Here is a 17,884-nt window from a genome sequence, read left to right as displayed (position 1 = left end):
GGTACCCTGGACTCCTTGCCTGGAGGCTCACCCTTTGGACCCCAGGGTTGGTGGCAGCTACCGTTAAACTTGGGGTGAAAGCCTGGAGTTTAACGTTTTGGGAAACTTTTGACCAAACCAAAGCAGCCTCCAACTGGTGGAGACTGGTTGGAGCTCTTTGACACAGGCCGTTTTATGTATTCATATGCATGCCTTAGTTGAATACTTTAAATATACACTAGGCAGACAAGTATGCCAACTACTTTTGGAAGCAGGATGCTGGATCGCATGGACCCTTCTTCTTTTGTCCTTATGAACTACTTGCACTTAAGTCTGGGGGGGAGGGGCTAGACAGGGGAAATGTGAAATCACATGGAATACTACCATAGTCAAGAACTCTTCAGCACTGCTACATTTGTGCACTCCATCCCCAACTAGAAAAGCCAGATATAATTAATAAAGAGCAATACTTCAAAGATGTCTCATTCACCTCTGTTTGCAGAATAGCAGCTCTCTGCTCTTTAGCTGTGAGGGACTCTTTGAGCACATCGATGTGTTGTTTGCTATCAGAAAACTGGTTTGTGAGCGTTTCCAACTTTGTTTGTAAGGCCAGCAGTTCAGTGTCTTTACGTGAGAGCTCCTGTTTCACTTGACCAATCTAATAGAGGAATCAAACAGAAATCTAGTTACCAAATGCACTTTAAGGCATCATCACAGAGAATATACATAACTGTCAGAGGGATCATTGAATACCAATGCAGAATACAATTAAAATATTTAAATGGAGTCGAACCAAATCAAGAAATCAGAAAAAAGGAAGTAAAAGCTTACTGAATGTATGCTTTGTGCAAGTATATTCACAAAACAATTTTGTAGATATAAAAATCATTCTAAAAATTGAGAGAGAGAGAGAGAGAGAGAGAGAGAGAGAGAGAGAGAGAGAGAGAGAGAGATGTGCAAACAATGGCAGCTGTAATACATTCCCCTGAGTACAAACTAACTAGCAATCATATTGACCCTGAGAAGTCAATGTGACCATATCAGAAGAATGGGTGCTCATTCGCTTTCTATTCCCTACCAGCGAAGATGAGAAAATCCCACATTATCTGCCTCTGACTGCTGCAGTCTACTGTGCTTGCATTTATAAGATTTTTTTTGTCACAGCATTTTTCAGGGGTCCACAGATTTTAACTGGTCTTGGCAGCCAGCCATTATTGATGAACAGGAAAGGCTGACCTTTTCCAAGTTTTCAGTGCATGCCAAAGACGACTGCGTGTAAGGGCTGGGAAGAGAAAAGAGGCAACCACAGGGGCAACCACAAATATTGACAGGAGGTAATAGCCGCCCATCCACTTCTACCTGTGGACAAAATTGCCGACAAGCATGGAGAAAAATGTTAAGAAGAAGGAGGAGGAGGAGAAAGAGAAGAAGGAGAAAGAGAAGGAGGAGGAGAAGTTGGTTTTTATATGCCAACTTTCTGTGCCGCTTAAGGGAGAATCAAACCGGCTTACAATCACCTTCCCTTCCCCTCCCCTCCCCTGAGGTGGGTGGGGCTGAGAGAGTGTGACTTGCCCAAGGTCACCCAGCTTGCTTCATGTGTAGGAGGGGGGAAACAAATCCAGTTCGCCAGATTTGCCTCCGCCACTCATGTGGAGGAGTGGGGAATCAAACCCGGTTCTCCTGATCAGAGTCCACCACTCCAAACCACCGCTCTTAACCACTACACCACGCTGGCTCTCAGAGGCTTAATGTATGGAGATAGGCAGCTGAAGCTTTTCATGGCATGGTGGCAAATAAAAACCCTTTACAAAGGAACAGGGCATTCTTTCTACAGGCCTGTTGGCAAATCTATTTAAAAACTCCCTTCCCAAGTTTTTTTTCTTCCAGCTCGCCCTTCCTTTTATTCTTTTAAACCCCCCGCATTTTCTACATTAGCTACGAACCCACAGGCAGGGTTGGTCTCATTTAACTCTTTTGCAGTGCTCAGCAGTATGCACTATTAACTCCCAATATTACTCGGAAAAATTGGAGCCAGTCACATCTGTGCACCAGGGTAGCATATTGTAAAAATGAAACGGTTTCCGAAGTCTTCAAATCACACCGTTCAGATACAACAAATATTCCATCAGAAAGCAGTAAAGCAGTTACAGTAAGATTACAACTCAGTTTTCATGTAGAAAAACAGCTTCCCCTTTCAGCCTCAGAGACAGCGTCAAGAATTAAATTGTTTTTCTCCCAGAAATTGTAACTAAATATGCTGACCACAGTAAGTCAAAGCCATAAAATGCCCAAAGCATCACATTAATTTTCTGGATCAAGGCCACACAGGAAAGGGGAAAAGCACAAGGTCTACAACTCTGCTCCTGGCCTTGCACATGATGAAAATTACATTGTCCCTAACAAGAGAGAATCATAGGCATGCAACCAGAAAGTTGTTCAGTTTTTATATGGGCCCTTCTGTTCAAGAGCTCAGTACATGCATTGCTAAAAAATGACTATTTTTTTTAAGAACTTGGAAAGAGAACCCGTTTTCATATAGAACAAGATCTCTTAAAATAAATAACCAGAACTGAATGTTCATAGTGGGTTATAGGGTGTGATGTTATATAGACTAACCAGATGTAAACAAAGGACAGAAACAGAGCAGAGTACACCAGTTAGTCTCAGTGTTCTTCATAATCACAGAATGCAAGGTAAGCAAAGTGTAAACTGCCCAGAAAGCGACCGAGCCAGCAGAACCCAAGTGAGCAGCCACTGCACACAGAAATCAATCTTACGGCAGAGACCTCAGTCTGAAGACCAGCCACTCTCTTTTTCAGCTCCTCCCCTTGAGACTCTTTGGCATTTAGCTCTTCCTTCAGTTGCTCTACCTGCCACGACATTATTATTTTTTTACATTGATATTAAATGTTTTCCTATCCATCTTCCTTGGGCAACACAGTGGCAATGTAAAGAACCAACAAATTCAACACTTGTATATGTATCAGGGTGGAAGGACTGATAGGCTTCTATAAAGTAAATGAGGGCTACAGCCCACATAACGCTTGCATGAACAGAAGCACTTCCACTTGCCCAAGGGCGGGGGTGGGGGCTCTGGATTTTCCACAGATTTTCCCATGAATTGCACCTTCCTGTACTGTACTCCATGCTGCTTCCAAGGATCCCACAAGCCACAGAAGACAGGGAGAAAGAGCCTTGGTTACTCACCGTGAAGGCTTCTTCTGCTCTGGGATACGGAGGCCATCTTAAGAGTGGGTGTTTCCTCTTCCTCTTGTTCTGGGAGGCAGGACCTAAAACTTTAACTGCCTATCCCTGGAGGGAACGCCCCCGCCCTTTTCAGTCAAAAAATGTTCCGAGCAAGGAGCTTAACCGTTAAACATAGAACATAAGTAAAGAACAGTAGAAAGATATAGTAGTAATGCTTTAGTTGTAACTGCAACTATAACCATGTTAATAAAACTGTACGTAAATCTAACCTGAGATCTGAGTTAAATCATTTCAATTGAGCCAACCAATTTTTATTTGAGCCAATTTGCGTAGCGTCCTCCTGAATTTACTTAGACGTCTGGGCGGGCAAGATGGCCTCCGTATCCCAGAGCAGAAGAAGCCCTCACGGTGAGTAACCAAGGCTCTTTCTCGCTCTGGGAGAGGAGGCCATCTTAAGAGTGGGGCTTAAAAGAGCTGTCCCTGCCCGGGCGGGATCACACGTCATGGAGAACACTCTGAAGAACCCGCCTGCCAAAGGCGGCGTCAGCTGAGGCATAAAGGTTTTTTTTTTTTAATATAGGTTAGAATAGAATAGAATAGAAATTAGAAATAAGGATTTAAGAATAGCTCAAGGAAGAGGCGTTCCCTCCAGGGATAGGCAGTTAAAGTTTTAGGTCCTGCCTCCCGAAACAAGAGGAAGAGGAAACACCCACTCTTAAGATGGCCTCCTCTCCTAGAGAGAGAAGTGAGAAAGATTCACTGTGTAAGCGAAACTCAACAATCTTTGAATCCAACCTTATATCGTTCTAAAACCTCATAAAAGAATAACTTCAGTTCAGTAATAAGAGGTTGAATCATATCGTTCTAAAATCTCATAAAAGAATAACTTTACTTCAGTAATAAGAGGTTGAATCCAAAGGTTTTCCTTTCACAGAAGGCACTTTCACCAGAATAAAACTTTCCCATCTTCCCCTCCTGAACTCACAGAAAGGTTTATCCTGAGGGACAGAAGACCCTCAGGAAAAGCATGAGGGGCAACCTTTGGGTCTGCAGGGGCATATCAGTGCCATTTCCCCCTGAGGCAGCCATCCCCTGTGCCTGGACATTATCACATACCTGTAACTTACCAAGTGAGAAACCTAGGTTTCAGTTCTTCTCTCATGTAATTACTGCATTTCAGTTTATTTCACACAGAAACCATTCATCTAATACTGCTATATAATTATCAAAACACATTTTGAATTTAAAGATACGGCATTAATGGGCCCTAGAATAATATAACTAAGTATCTTTTGTTTTGAAAGTGCATAGTATTTTTGAATCAGAGCTTCTGCAGAGAAGCGTTCCTCAAATGTTGGCCAAAACATGAGAAACAATTCCCAGAATAAAGGGGAAGGATAAAGGATGCTACATTACTTTATAAAGGCTATTTAATTATGCAGAGGTAATTCAACATTCACTGAAACAGGATATGAATGTGCAGATTTTGAATTACCAACAGTAGTTAAGGACTGACACATATCTGCAGCTTTCGGTAAGGGTTTTTTCCCATTTTGGTTTCTAACTCTAATGCAGTGGTTCTCACTCCATGAATCGCGGGCAGCCACATTTGCGATTACCATCAACCAAAAGGTAAAGTGGATTCTAACTGTTTGACAAACACTGTTTACTCATTACCTTGTTTTTCATGAATTTGGAATGGCTACGATATACTTCCATTTGTTTCATTTCTTCCTCACGTTCTTCTGTGCTGAGTGCTCCGTTCGATTTCAACATCTGGATCTCTTCCTCCAGGTCTCTGAGTCCACGTTCCATGGAGGAGATCTTAGAGTCCTTCAGAGATAAGTAGCAATATGTTCACTTTCTCATGCTAAAGCAACAGGTTTTGAGATGTGGTAGTTTACAAATGGCCCTATGTAACACTGTTCTCAGGGGCACTGTGCTATACATAGTTAGGTAGCCAAGTACTGGCTAAATAGCTACCTACAGTGAAATCTTAATAAAGATTAAATAGTGCTTCCATTTGGGCACCATATCTAATATTTTGAAGTCAGAGAAAAAGGACCACATTATGAATATGGACCCAATAGAATGTAACACTTTTAAACAGAAAACTGCTTCCCACTCATTCCAACAGTAGCACACTGGGTACTCCATGTCAGATGTACTGAAAAATGATTAATGTAATATTAAAACTCCTGAATTCCTACAGAAACCAACTGACAGTCAGCGACCCCTGTACTGTTGTAGTAATCCAGCTGCTGGGTTTTCCAGTCCAGATAGGAGCTATTACAGTAATATCCAATGATCCAGTCCCTGAGTCCCTAAGATGTAAGGTCTTGAGATAAAAAGTTGGAAAATATACTTTCATGTATAAGAGATAAAGCATCTGAAGACAATTGCTGAAGAAGGCTAAGTAACAAGCATTTTATACTACAGTTCAGGGCTCTGCTACATAAGTTGTCTGGGCCTATACTGTTGCCTTTAAAACTTTAAAATGCTTGAGGTAAACAACTACTGATTAATATTAATTTTTGAAATGATCTTGTGCATCTGCTTATATCGCTTTCCAAAAGAAAAACGTAGTGCCTGTTCAACCAGACTTCACTATACTTTCCATTAATTTTTTGCAGTTGCCATGGCCAATTTCACTAAATCTTCTTTACTGCAGTATTACTAAAGCCTACCAGTGCTCTTCAGGCCTAACTGATGTCAAAGAAAAAAAATCTGTATAAAGCAGCATAAAAGTACAATTGTTTATCTCGGTGGGATGAAAATCACCTTTTGTAACTACTGGATACTATCCAAATAATCACAAAACAATGCTGCATGAAAAAGCGATTTTTAAACCAAGGGAATTATCAAAAACTGTCTGTGTAATGGTTTGGGGGTTTGCAGTTCAAAGATAAATACTGAATCGAGTGAAGGCCATTGATGTTGTTTACCTGGATTTCAGTAAAGCCTTTGACCGGGTTCCTCATGATATTCTGATGGGTAAACTAGAGGATTGAGGACTGGACTCTAGGATAGTTAGGTGGATAGGGAACTGGTTGGAGAACCGCACTCAAAAGAGTAGTTGTGAATGGCATTTCATCTGAATGGAGGGAGGTGTCCAGCAGGGTGCCACAGGGATTGGTTCTGGGCCCAGTGCTTTTCAATATTTTTATAAATGATCAAGATGAAGGGGTGGAGGGACTACTTATTAAATTTGCAGGTGACACCAAATTGGGAGGAGCAGTAGCGAACACCAGCTGGATATTACAGAATTTTTTTTTACAGTAAGAGTTGTTCAACAGTGCACTCTAGGGAGGTGGTGAGCTCCCCCTCTCTGGCAGTCTTCAAGCAGCAACTGAACAAACACTTGTCAGGGATGCTCTAGGCTGATCGTGCATTGAGCAGGGGGTTGGACTAGATGGCCTGTAGAGCCCCTTCCAACTCTATGATTCCACTTACTTACTTAAATGATATTGCTTTAATGGCCAACTAGCCACAAGCAGCATCATACTGAAACAACCCTTTACTACCCCCTTTTATACTTAATTACAGCCGACAACATTTTTGCAACTAACAACATAATCCTTTCATCACTATCCAATAGTAACATATGAATTAGCCTCTGCGAAGAAAGATATGATTTATGAAATATAAACTACCCTAAAAATTTCTTCCTCAAATCCTTCCAAAAAGGAACAGAACAAAAGCTTATGTTCCAAAGTCTCAATTTGAACATCCCCACAGAGGGTGATCTGGCTGAGACATCTGTCACCCCACTAATCGCCAGGATTGATTTGGTTGATCTGGCTGGCTAGGCGGGTGACCCCTACCTCCCTCACTGCTCCATGTGCATCCCTCCCGAAGCCACATGCTCGGTGGAAGAGGATGACCATCCCAGATAGAAGGAGTGTATCGTTCTTTGGCCAAGGGTATACGATAGCTGTGCTCCCCTGCTAGAACCTCCAAACAAGCTCAAAGATAAATATCATCTCTTAAGGTATGACAAAGTTTTTGAATTTCATAAAAGGAGCTTTCAACCTTCCTCTTGTGATTATGAAAATATTTCCCTATTTATTGTGTGACGTTCAGTGATCTACAAGCCTTAATTTTGTTTCCCTCTTTTAGTAGGGAACGGCAACTATAACTTATATTACCTCTATAACAATGCAATCTGCTTTCCTAAATACTACATTTTGTTTTAGCTGACTGTTCATTCTGCCACGTTAAAAGATCTTACCTTCATCTCTATAACCGTCTGCAAAGCTTTAGTCTTGGCTGAGTCAGGAGCATTTTCAAAGCGACGATGCATCTCCTGTACGAGAAAGGGAAAAAAAGTTTAGCAAAATGACTAACTTCAACCCAATAAATTCAGCAAAAAGGCCGAACAGAAAGTTCGCTAGCACCTCTCTGCTGCACCGAAGGTGGCCTTTCACATCCAGCAAAAAGACAGCTACAGTTCACTAAATGGAATACCAGCTCATTCCCACCCCCACCTCCCACAAGTGAAGCACTGGACCTCAGTCTTCTGCATAATTAAAAAACAAACAAAATCCTCTCGACAGGACTCAAACTGAAATACCTTTCAAATAAAAAAAACCCTTATATGGCTTCTTCAAACTTTTTATTTTCCGGTGGAAAGATAAAAATACCTTTTAAAAAGAGGATTAATACATAACAGCAACAATCTGGTGTGTGCTTAACAAGCTGATAAAGCATCTGTGCCAGTAACACTCCTACACGCCCAGAACAGCAACCACCTAGTTACAGATGACGACAGCTCTCTCTAGAGACTGCAGGGATGGTAAAATACTCACTAGACTGGCAAGTTCATCAGAGCAGTAAGCAATGGGCATGGAAGCAAGTGCTTGGATTTCTGTGGTTATGAAGGAATAGGTAATCAGATTTCTACCTGGAATGAATAAATATAGGGTTTTATTGTTTTAGAGAATGAAGTTTGTACCTTGAAAGGTAAAATCTAGTTTACTCCTAGTTTACTTCTAGATTTACTTTGTTTATACTTAGCCTTTCTTCCCAACAGGGACCCAAAGCAGTTTGCATCATTCTCCTCTCCCATTTTATCCTCAAAACAACACTGTGAGGTACATTAGGCTGAAGGTAGAGAGAGCCTACAAACTACCATGGCAGCCTAGGGATTCAAACCTGGGTCTCCTAGATCCCAGTCTTAACCACATTGGCTCTATATGGAAGTGTTATTAAGGCTCTTTGCATTTGAGAATAACCACCCAGGTTATCACAGCCTGCTCACAGACAACTGGGACCTGGGACTGAGAGTCAGGTCTAAGGCTCAATTTCTTAAGCAATAAATCACTGAGAACAAGTATGGACTGTGTTTTACTGCTTGCTTCCAGGTAAGCACACTCAAATTTTAGCCTAAGAGAGAGAAGCTTTTAAAAAATCAGTTTCCTGGGATTGTTATACCCAAGCATCACCAAGAAATGTAACCTAGATAAAGAATATGAAGATTAGAGCAAGTTCAGCTCTCCATGACCTCCACTGAGTTCCACAGGGAAAGTGACTATGATTAGCAATACCACCGTAGGAGGGATTAAACCTGCTCCCATGAAAAACTATGGGCAGGGCATAGAAGAAGGATCCCTAAACATATCCCTTTACTTTCTCCAGGATGTGAATGGCTAACATTCCCACCTCACTGCTACTGGTATCAGTCTGGTAATAGTGGCAATCAGACATGAGAGGCTAACAATTATGAAGAACATCTGTTGCACAGACAGAACTGATTCACAAATAGGAATTTCTGCACCAACAAGAGTTACAGATGAAGGTTCTATAATTTCTCACATCCAAAGAATTTCATTCTGACCTTTGTGGCCTGACCCTTTCTATGATCTATCCTAAAAGATTTCACCCCCAAGCAGGTAGACTCAGGGATGCAGAAAAGAAAGAGTCTGCACATATTTTACTTCTTTTATAAACCTGGCTTTCTTCCCAATGGGCACCCAAAGCACCGTACATCTTTCCCTCCTTCATTTTATCCCCACAACCACCTGTGACACACACAGCTTAGGCTGAGAGTGTGTGACTAACCCAAGGTCACCCCGCAAGCTTACATGGCAGAGGAGGGAATCTGATCTTGGATCTCCCACTCTAACCACTACACCATGCTACCACCTATTGTACAAATTTATATCGAGTTGGAGAGATTATATGGAGAGATTCACCTCCCCTTGGAAATAACGACACAAAAGCTTGCATACATGGGTTCCAAAGTTATGCTCTGCTTATATACATGAGGCCTTGGATTCTTTTTATTTCCCAGGTAAGATGCACAGATGAATTCCTGTTGATCTGATCCTGTGATCCTTGTGGGTCTTCAACATGCTCCAAGTTGCCCTATTTATCATTTGCTTCACAGTGCAGGGAGAAACAAATCCAAGAAGAGAAGCATGAGGGAAACTGCCTCATCCATCCAAGTGAGTGGGGGAAGCCCAGACTTCATGTGTACTGTGTGTTCTACCTAGTAGTTCAAGACTGGGCAAATGTTATTAATCTCCTAATACCGCAACCCTTGGCCCTTTCTGCCAAACTGCTGTGAGATGCAGCCCTCCACCCAGTCAATACTGGGCTACTATCTAAACCATACTTATGTTGCTAAAAGACATGTAGCCAACATCGTCATATCTAAAAGGAACATAACAGAAGTCAGGTAAGACCTGGGATAGTGCCAATGGCATTTTTCTCTAAGCACCGTGTATCATTGTGTGTGATGCTGCACCACAGTGACAAGCTACTGTGCCCTGAGAGCCAGTGTGGTGTACTGGATAGAGTGGCAGGCTAGCATCCTTGGTGATCCAGGTTCAAATACCCACTTTGACAATGGAAGCTCACTGGATGACCTTGGGCCTGTCACAAACTCTCAGCTTGGCCTACCTCACAGGGTTGTTGTGGGAAAGGGAAGGAGGGGAGAACGATGTTCTAAAAGTTGCTTTGAGTCCCACCCGGGGAGAAAAGCGGGATATAAATAAATAAATGCAAATGCATTGTTTTGACATTTGTTCGAAGATTGAGCTGACTAAGCTTTCTTCTGCTAGTTCTGATATGGCTTGAATTTTCTTGGGAGACCTGGGGAAATCGTGGAACAATTGAGAGTTTGTAAGTTCAGAGGCCATATAGTGTGGTACCTCTACTGTTGGCAGTAAGGCTGTCACCCTCCCAAAATAAATGTGTTCTCTGTAGTGGGTCTTATTTTGTAGACTTATGCCCTGCAGCATTTCCAGCTCATTTGTATGCTTCTATTTGATATTTGTATTCTGGCCTTTCAGCTAACAAGAAATGTAACACAACAAAACCAGCAAATATTAATACCAACAAATAAGTTCAGCAAACATCATAACCAAATATCAAAGAGAAAAGACAATAGAAAAGAATAGCAAAAACATGTCACAATAGCAGCAGGGCCAAAATCAGCAAACTGCAGAAGCATTTTAGCGCAGTCAGAGATCTTCACATCAGAAGACCAATTTGGGATTTGAATCTCAATTAGACTGGCTTCCTCCAATATGATAAACTCTAACTTTATTACCTCCCTAAAGGCTTTCTGTTCTTCTATGGACAAAGATGTGCTTTTATTATTGATCTTACTGATAAAAACAACAATGTTTCTTTCCATACATTTAGGCATGGCTTAATTGTGCTTAAAATAGCAACATACTTAACTTTACAAGTCTGAGAAACTTGCGGCTAACTCAGGGGATTCTACATCCCTTGCAGAACAAAGTAAATCTGGATACAAATCCTGGAATTTGATAAGACTTTGAATTGAATAAACTGAACTATAATTGAAGCTGTTAATTAAAAATGAAGATTAACTGTGGTAAAAACAGCACCCAAAAGAATCTGAAGGAATAAATACATCGAATAAAATCTAATACTGCTCCTGAGTTACATAACAGGGATCTTTCTGAAGGACATTTCCAAGTCAAGTTCTTCAAATAAAGTTCCGCAACAAACCTTTTCCTAAGGCTTGACCACGGAAAAAGTATCATCGCTATATAGTAAAGACTTAAAGGTAGAATACTGACAAGGAATCTCTCTGCCCACTCTGTAAGATCTAACTGAAATTTTGTTTTCCTTTCCTGTTACAGGAATAAAGCTCAGGCATGACCAGAGGTGAGAGCCTTTAGCACAGGCTGAAGAACACCTGGACCTTGACTTGGCACTTGGCCTGAGGCTTCCAACCTGTGGTCTTGCATGAGCCAGCCGAGTGCATCCAGGACTGGCCCAAGATGAAGCTTCTTATATTGTTTTGTTTGTTTGTGCTTTTGCATTTTTGGAAGTTAGTTTGTGTCCCTACTGGGAAGAAAAGTGGAAAATAAACATCATAATAAAATTATTGTGGACTCTGAACAGGTACACTGTTAAGAGCCAAACTAAACTTGACAGCAGCCACAGGTCCATCCCATGGCCACTGACGCTGTTTTAGAGGCCCCAGGACCTCTTCCCCCATCCTACGCCTTTCCAGGTGTAGAAACAGTCCCCCATGGCTGTTTTGGCACTTGAAAAGGTGGGGAGGGGGGAAAGAGCTCCTGGGGCCACCACGCTGCACGCCTGATCCGGAGCAAGACCTCGTGACCATTAAAAAAAACTTCTAAAACGGTGTCAGCAGCCACTGGATGGACCTGTGGCTGCTGTCACATTTAGTCTGGCTCTTATACTCTGGACAAACCACTGAAAAATCAAAAGAGCTCTTCTCATCTGCTCTTTTGCCTGACTGAAAGAGAGCTTACGGATACAAACTGTTAAAATCTGGGTCCACTATGTTTAGATTTCCTTGACAGCCTGGTCAGATAACCAAAGGGTAGCATAGGAATTATATTCCATATAGGTACAATTTAGGGAAAAATACTCTTCCCATATTCAGGTATTTTAAACATTGGTAGGTTGCTAAAAGCCTTTTAAGAGGCAAGGCATAAGATGACATGTCAAGATGGTACAATCTGGTACAATAACTCAGACAGACAGATGGTATACAAAAACCAAGTAAGTAGCATAAGATATTATCAGGAAGGGAAGGGACAATAAAGGATGCCCTCTTCTTCTAAACATTCGAAACAGGAACGTAGACCAAAAATAATTTGAATTTCACGTAGGATTGGTGTTAAGTGCAGGGTGGGGGGTAAACTCACCCCTGCCATTTATTTTATATATGGTGAACCGGGTTGGTTTCCCCACTCCTATACATGAAGCCACTTGGGTGACCTTGGGCTAGCCACAACTTTCTTAGAGCTCTCTCAGCCCCACCTACCTCACAGGGGGTCTGTAATGGGGGAGGGAAGGTGATCGTAAGCCGGTTTGATTCTTCCTCAAGTGGTAGAGAAAGTCGGCATATAAAAACTTTTCTTCTTCAGTGATAGGACAAGTTTTGCCACCACTACCCATGACCCTGTTCAAGTGCAGCACTTAACCATTTCCCAATGATAAAATAATGACAAGAGCAGGGAACTGCCTGGTGCTTTTAATCTTAGCTGGCTTCCTGCATCCTTATAATTCAATGTCTTGATCTTGCCCTAAAGTCCTGAACAATTCAGGTCGAAATTGCATGTACATTTTAAAGCCGTTTAACTGAAGCAGAAGATTTCCAAGTAATAATGTGCATTACCACCATTCACAAGTTATGCTCTACCCCATTTAAATGTCACCATTTGCTCCTACAGTATGTGTGGGAGAAGACATATCCACTCCACCCACCACTTGTCTGTCTTGGATACTGGGACCTAAAACCTTGCAACTATTTGTAGACACAATCCCACAATACTATATGCAATGCTACCTTTTTACATTACTTGCCTTCTCTTTCCCCTACCCCTGGTTTCACAAGGTATTGCTAGTATACAAGCAATATATATAACGTTCTTGCCTGTTTTTCCTCTATGATTCCTTGTCAGTTTTTGTGCAATTAAATTATTATTATGTGCATCAGTACTGGAGCATACACAGCCTCCTTTAAACAAATAAAAGATCTTAAGTGTTTAGGAATTGGGGATATGGGGAAAGATACAGAGATCTGCAGCTACATGATCACAGTTGCAGACGAAAATTAGGTGCCTCTTTACTTGCGTTAAATATACTGAGAGAATACATGCAGTGGGGGGAGGTGTATGGGATTATTCTTAGAAGGCACAGATAGAATCAGGGAAGCAGGGCAAATTCTGCTGTGCTACTTTTTCCTTTTGCTGAACTCGCAGTGTTCTTTTTCCCACCCCCTCCGCTCATTCCTGACACATTTAAAACCGCATTTCTGTCTTTCATATGTGCATTTTTCTAACAGCAGGTGAAAGAAAATCAAAGTGACATGTGTGAAATCAGTTTTTAGCATACCTTAAATAAGTCATTTTCAATTTTCACTGTAAGCACTGATACCCATCAGCAGCTCCCTCTATAAAGCATGCCAAGAACAATCAACCACGAATCGAGGTAGAGACCAGGGAGTGAAAGAAGGAGAGGAAATCCAAGCATAAGCATGTAAGCCTATTTATGCTTTTACTTTCAGAATATAAGCATGATAATATACCTCACAGGACACCCCAGTACAGGCAGAAATTGAGAGATTTTATGACCTTTCGGTTCTTTCTTGGCATGAAGGAAAAAAAGGTGGCCAAAAATGGTTTGTCAACTGTTAAGGAAGTGTTTTTTCCCCCTTCCATGACCACTCCCTCTGTACTTTAAGCTCTTATTCTGAAAAGAACTCTGTAAAATTTAAGAAACGTACACAGGAATTGACTAATCTTGCTCGCTGCCAGCAGCCGTTATAATAATTTTCCACCAATCCAGAAGCAGCAGTGTTCAAAAGTGCTTAAACTAGCCTTGAAAAAGTCCTTAGAAGCTTTTGCTGAGCAATATCTGTTGACAGATGCAGAGGCACAGAAACGCATTCATTGGATACGTGAAGTGATGGTATCGCTTTACTCTGGTTAGATCTCACCTACAGTATTGTGTTCAGTTTTGGGCACCACAATTTAAGAAAGATGTAGACAAGCTGGAACATGTCCAGAGGAGGGCAACAAAGATGGTGAGGGGCCTGGAGACCAAGTCTTATGAGGAAAGGTTGAAGGAGCTGGGTATTGGTTCTTGTGGGTTATCCGGGCTGTGTAACCGTTGTCTTGGTATTTTATTTCCTGACGTTTTGCCAGCAGCTGTGGCAGGCATCTTCAGAGGAGTAACACTGAAGGACAGTGTCTCTCAGTGTCAAGTGTGTAGGAAGAGTAATATATAGTCAGAAAGGGGTTGGGTTGAGCTGAATCATTGTCCTGCAAAAAGTATCAAAGGTAATGTGCTAACCATTGTCCTGTAAGTATCAAGATAATGTGCTAATGAGGGCATGGTATGTTAATATGGAACCATTGTATCCTGAAGTGATCTGTTAATGTGTGTGGACTGTAGTCTTTGTTCGTCTGGAGGTTTTTAGGGCAGGAAGCCAAGCCTTATTCATTCTTAAACTCTCTTCTTTTCTGTTAAAGTTGTGCTGATGTTTATGAATTTCAAAGGCTTCTCTGTGCAATCTGACAAAATAGTTGGTAGAATTGTCCAGTCTTTCAGTGTCTTGGAATAAGACCCTGTGTCCTGTTTGTGTCAGTCCATGTTCAGCCACTGCTGATTTGTCAGGTTGGCCAAGTCTGCAGTATCTTTCATTTTCTTTTATCCTTGTTTGTATGATGCGTTGTGTGGTCCCGATGTAAACTTGTCCACAGCTGCAAGGTATACGATATACTCCTGCAGAGGTGAGGGGGTCTCTTTTGTCTTTTGCTGATCGTAGCATCTGTTGTATTTTCTTGGTGGGTTTAAACACTGTTTGTAGGTTATGTTTTTTCCCCCAAAAGTTTCTCCATCCTATCAGTGACTCCTTTAATAAATGGCAAGAATACCTTTCCTATGGGAGACTGTTTTTCCTGGGTTTTCTGATTTTTGTTTGGTTTAATGGCCCTTCTGATTTCATTTCTGGAATAGCCGTTTGCTAGCAGTGCGTGATTTAGATGATTAGTTTCTTCCTTGAGAAACTGTGGTTATCAGATCCGTCTTGCACGGTCCATTAGTGTTTTGATTATTCCTCTTTTCTGTCGGGGGTGGTGGTTGGAGTTTTTGTGTAAGTAGCAATCTGTGTGAGTTGGTTTCCGGTAGACCTTGTGACCTAACTGAAAGTTTGTTTTACGGATGACAAGGGTATCAAGAAATTGGAGTTTACCCTCAATTTCCTTTTCCATGGTAAACTAAATGTTTGGATGGATATTATTAAGATGGTTTAGAAAGTCCATTAATTTTTCTTCACCATGGCTCCAAATAGTAAATGTATCATCTACGAACTTGAACCAGACTGTAGGTTTGTAAGGTGCCGATTCTAATACTGTCTTTTCAAAATATTCCATGTAAAACTTTGCTATTACTGGACTGAGTGGACTTCCCATAGCTACTCCATCAATCTGTTCATAAAATGCTTTATCCCATAGGAAATAACTTGTTGTCAAACAATGGTGAAATAAGGCTGTTATATCTTCTGGAAAAATCTGGTTAATCAATGAGATTGTGTCTTTTACTGGAACCTTGGTAAAGAGGGATACAATATCAAAACTGACTAATATATCCTGTGGATTGAGTCTCAACGGACTGATTTTGTTGATGAAATGAGTTGAATCTTTGATGTAAGAAGTGGTTTTTCCAATGTGGTCCTGTAGGAGGGTGGTCAAATATCTAGCTAATTCATATGTTGGGGAACCGATGGCGCTCACGATGGGTCGGAGTGGGACGGAATCCTTATGAATTTTAGGTAGTCCATATAATTGTGGTGGTTGTGCTTCTGTCTTGCATAGTTTTCTGTGTGTGTCCGGATGAAGAGTGGAATTCTTGATCAGTATGCTAGTTTTCCTGGTAATTTTGCAAGTTGGATCTCGTTTTAGTTTTTTGTATGTGGCAGGGTCCAGAAGTTCCCCAATCTTCTTTTTGTATTCTTCTGTTTTCATGATCACTGTGGCATTGCCTTTGTCAGCTGGTAGAATAATGATTTCTGGATCTGCACTGAGGGTCTTGATGGTGTTTCTCTCCTTGCGTGTTATATTGCTAGCAGGGGGCTTTGCTTTTCGTATTACTCGTATATTACTCTTCCTACACACTTGACACTGAGAGACACTGTCCTTCAGTGTTACTCCTCTGAAGATGCCTGCCACAGCTGCTGGCGAAACATCAGGAAAGAAAATACCAAGACCACGGTTACACAGCCCGGATAACCCACAAGAACCAATGAACTCTGACCATGAAAGCCTTCGACAATATTTTGAGCTGGGTATGTTTAGCCGGAAGAGGAGAAGACTGAGAGGGGATATGATAACCATCTTCAAGCACTTGAAGGAGGATGGTGCCAAGGATGGTGCCAAGTTGTTTTCTGTTGCCCCAGAAGGTCGGACCAGAACCAACGGGTTGAAATTAAATCAAAAGAGTTTCTATCTAGAGATTAGGAAGAATTTTCTAACAGTGACAGTGTGGAACAGGCTTCCTCGGGAGGTGGTAAGTGCTCCTTCCCTGGAGGTTTTTAAGCAGAGGCAAATTAGCAGAAGATGGCCATCTGTCAGCAATGCTGATTCTATGACCTTAGGCAGTTCATGAGAGGGAGGGCATCTTGGCTATCTTCTGGGCATGGAGTAGGGATTGCTGGGGGTGTGTGGGGGAGGTAGTTGTGAAATTCCTGCATTGTGCAGGGGTTGGACTAGATGACCCTGGTGGTCCCTTCCAACTCTATGATTCTACTCTTGACAGGCTGCTTCTTGCTCAACAGTTCAAGGTACTGGTATTCTCCACCTCTAAAGTGGTCCTCTCCGTACATTTCATTTAGAGTGCCAGAGAGGCAAATTAACATGGAACATTGTATTGGTTTTATATGCTGCTATGAGCTTTGTACACTTGAGCAGGAAATATATAAAACATTATGACTAAAAATACCCCTTGTTCAACTATTTTTAGTCTCTTTAGCCAAGAACTAGTTGTTGACTATTGTCTGCCTAACCTTCAGCTTCATCTGAATACATTAAGATTCCTTCGTCAGTCTGTTGTCCCCACCCCTCCACATCTTATTTTCTGGGAGCCAAGTTGCACCAAGCATATAGGCAGTATGATACGTGTTTATTGCATACTGTCTGCAGGGTTATTCGGCTACTTTTTACCATCAGTTTTTGAACTGTTAACCCGAAACTGGTGATGGAGAATGCGACATTACAAAAGGCAACGGTTATTTCATTTTAAATAATATGTTTTAGGCTATGAATCCAAGGCAGAAAATGATTTCATGAAATACCCTTTCATAGCAAACTGACTGTTTCCATGGAAACTGCAGAGCAAGCACAGATTACTGCTGCCAAGATTTTCCCTTGTACTTCTAAATACAGGTAGATGTTCATTTACTGTTTTCAAAATACATCCATATACCTAGACTAATGTACAGCAATATCTTCTATTGATTCAAGAAAGTGTTTGGGGTTTTTTTATATATAAAAAGAAAATACATCTTGCAATTCTGCAAACAAAGTAGTTTCTGGCTATTCTGATCCCCATTCCAAGAACTGTTAAAGCACATGTTCCTCTACATGTCATCTTATTTTCAGAAATGCAGTCCTGTGTCTACTATAAATCTCTGCTCTCCAAACATAGGAGAGTTTCACGTATGATACCCTAATATACTGTTCCA

The 17,884-nt window shown here is 41.4% G+C and overlaps 1 protein-coding gene across 9 annotated transcripts in view; it reads right to left on the bottom strand.

The window, feature by feature from the left end:
- ERC1 (ELKS/RAB6-interacting/CAST family member 1) overlaps positions 1–17,884 on the bottom strand; it is a 228,298-nt gene that overhangs the window by 169,709 nt on the left and 40,705 nt on the right. For 6 of the 9 annotated variants that reach the window (XM_056847361.1, XM_056847362.1, XM_056847363.1 and 3 more), the window contains exons 3-6: positions 7,418–7,492; positions 4,864–5,019; positions 2,766–2,849; positions 470–637 (exon numbers count right to left, since the gene is read on the bottom strand). In XM_056847361.1, coding sequence (XP_056703339.1) covers positions 470–637; positions 2,766–2,849; positions 4,864–5,019; positions 7,418–7,492 — 483 coding nt within the window. The remainder of the gene's footprint in view (positions 1–469; positions 638–2,765; positions 2,850–4,863; positions 5,020–7,417; positions 7,493–17,884) is intronic. The other 3 variants (XM_056847365.1, XM_056847367.1, XM_056847370.1) reach the window with 1 other exon arrangement.

This window comes from Euleptes europaea, chromosome 3 (assembly GCF_029931775.1).
Source record: "Euleptes europaea isolate rEulEur1 chromosome 3, rEulEur1.hap1, whole genome shotgun sequence".
Classification (NCBI taxonomy): domain Eukaryota; kingdom Metazoa; phylum Chordata; class Lepidosauria; order Squamata; family Sphaerodactylidae; genus Euleptes; species Euleptes europaea.
This window is presented reverse-complemented; position numbering and strand designations above follow the sequence as displayed.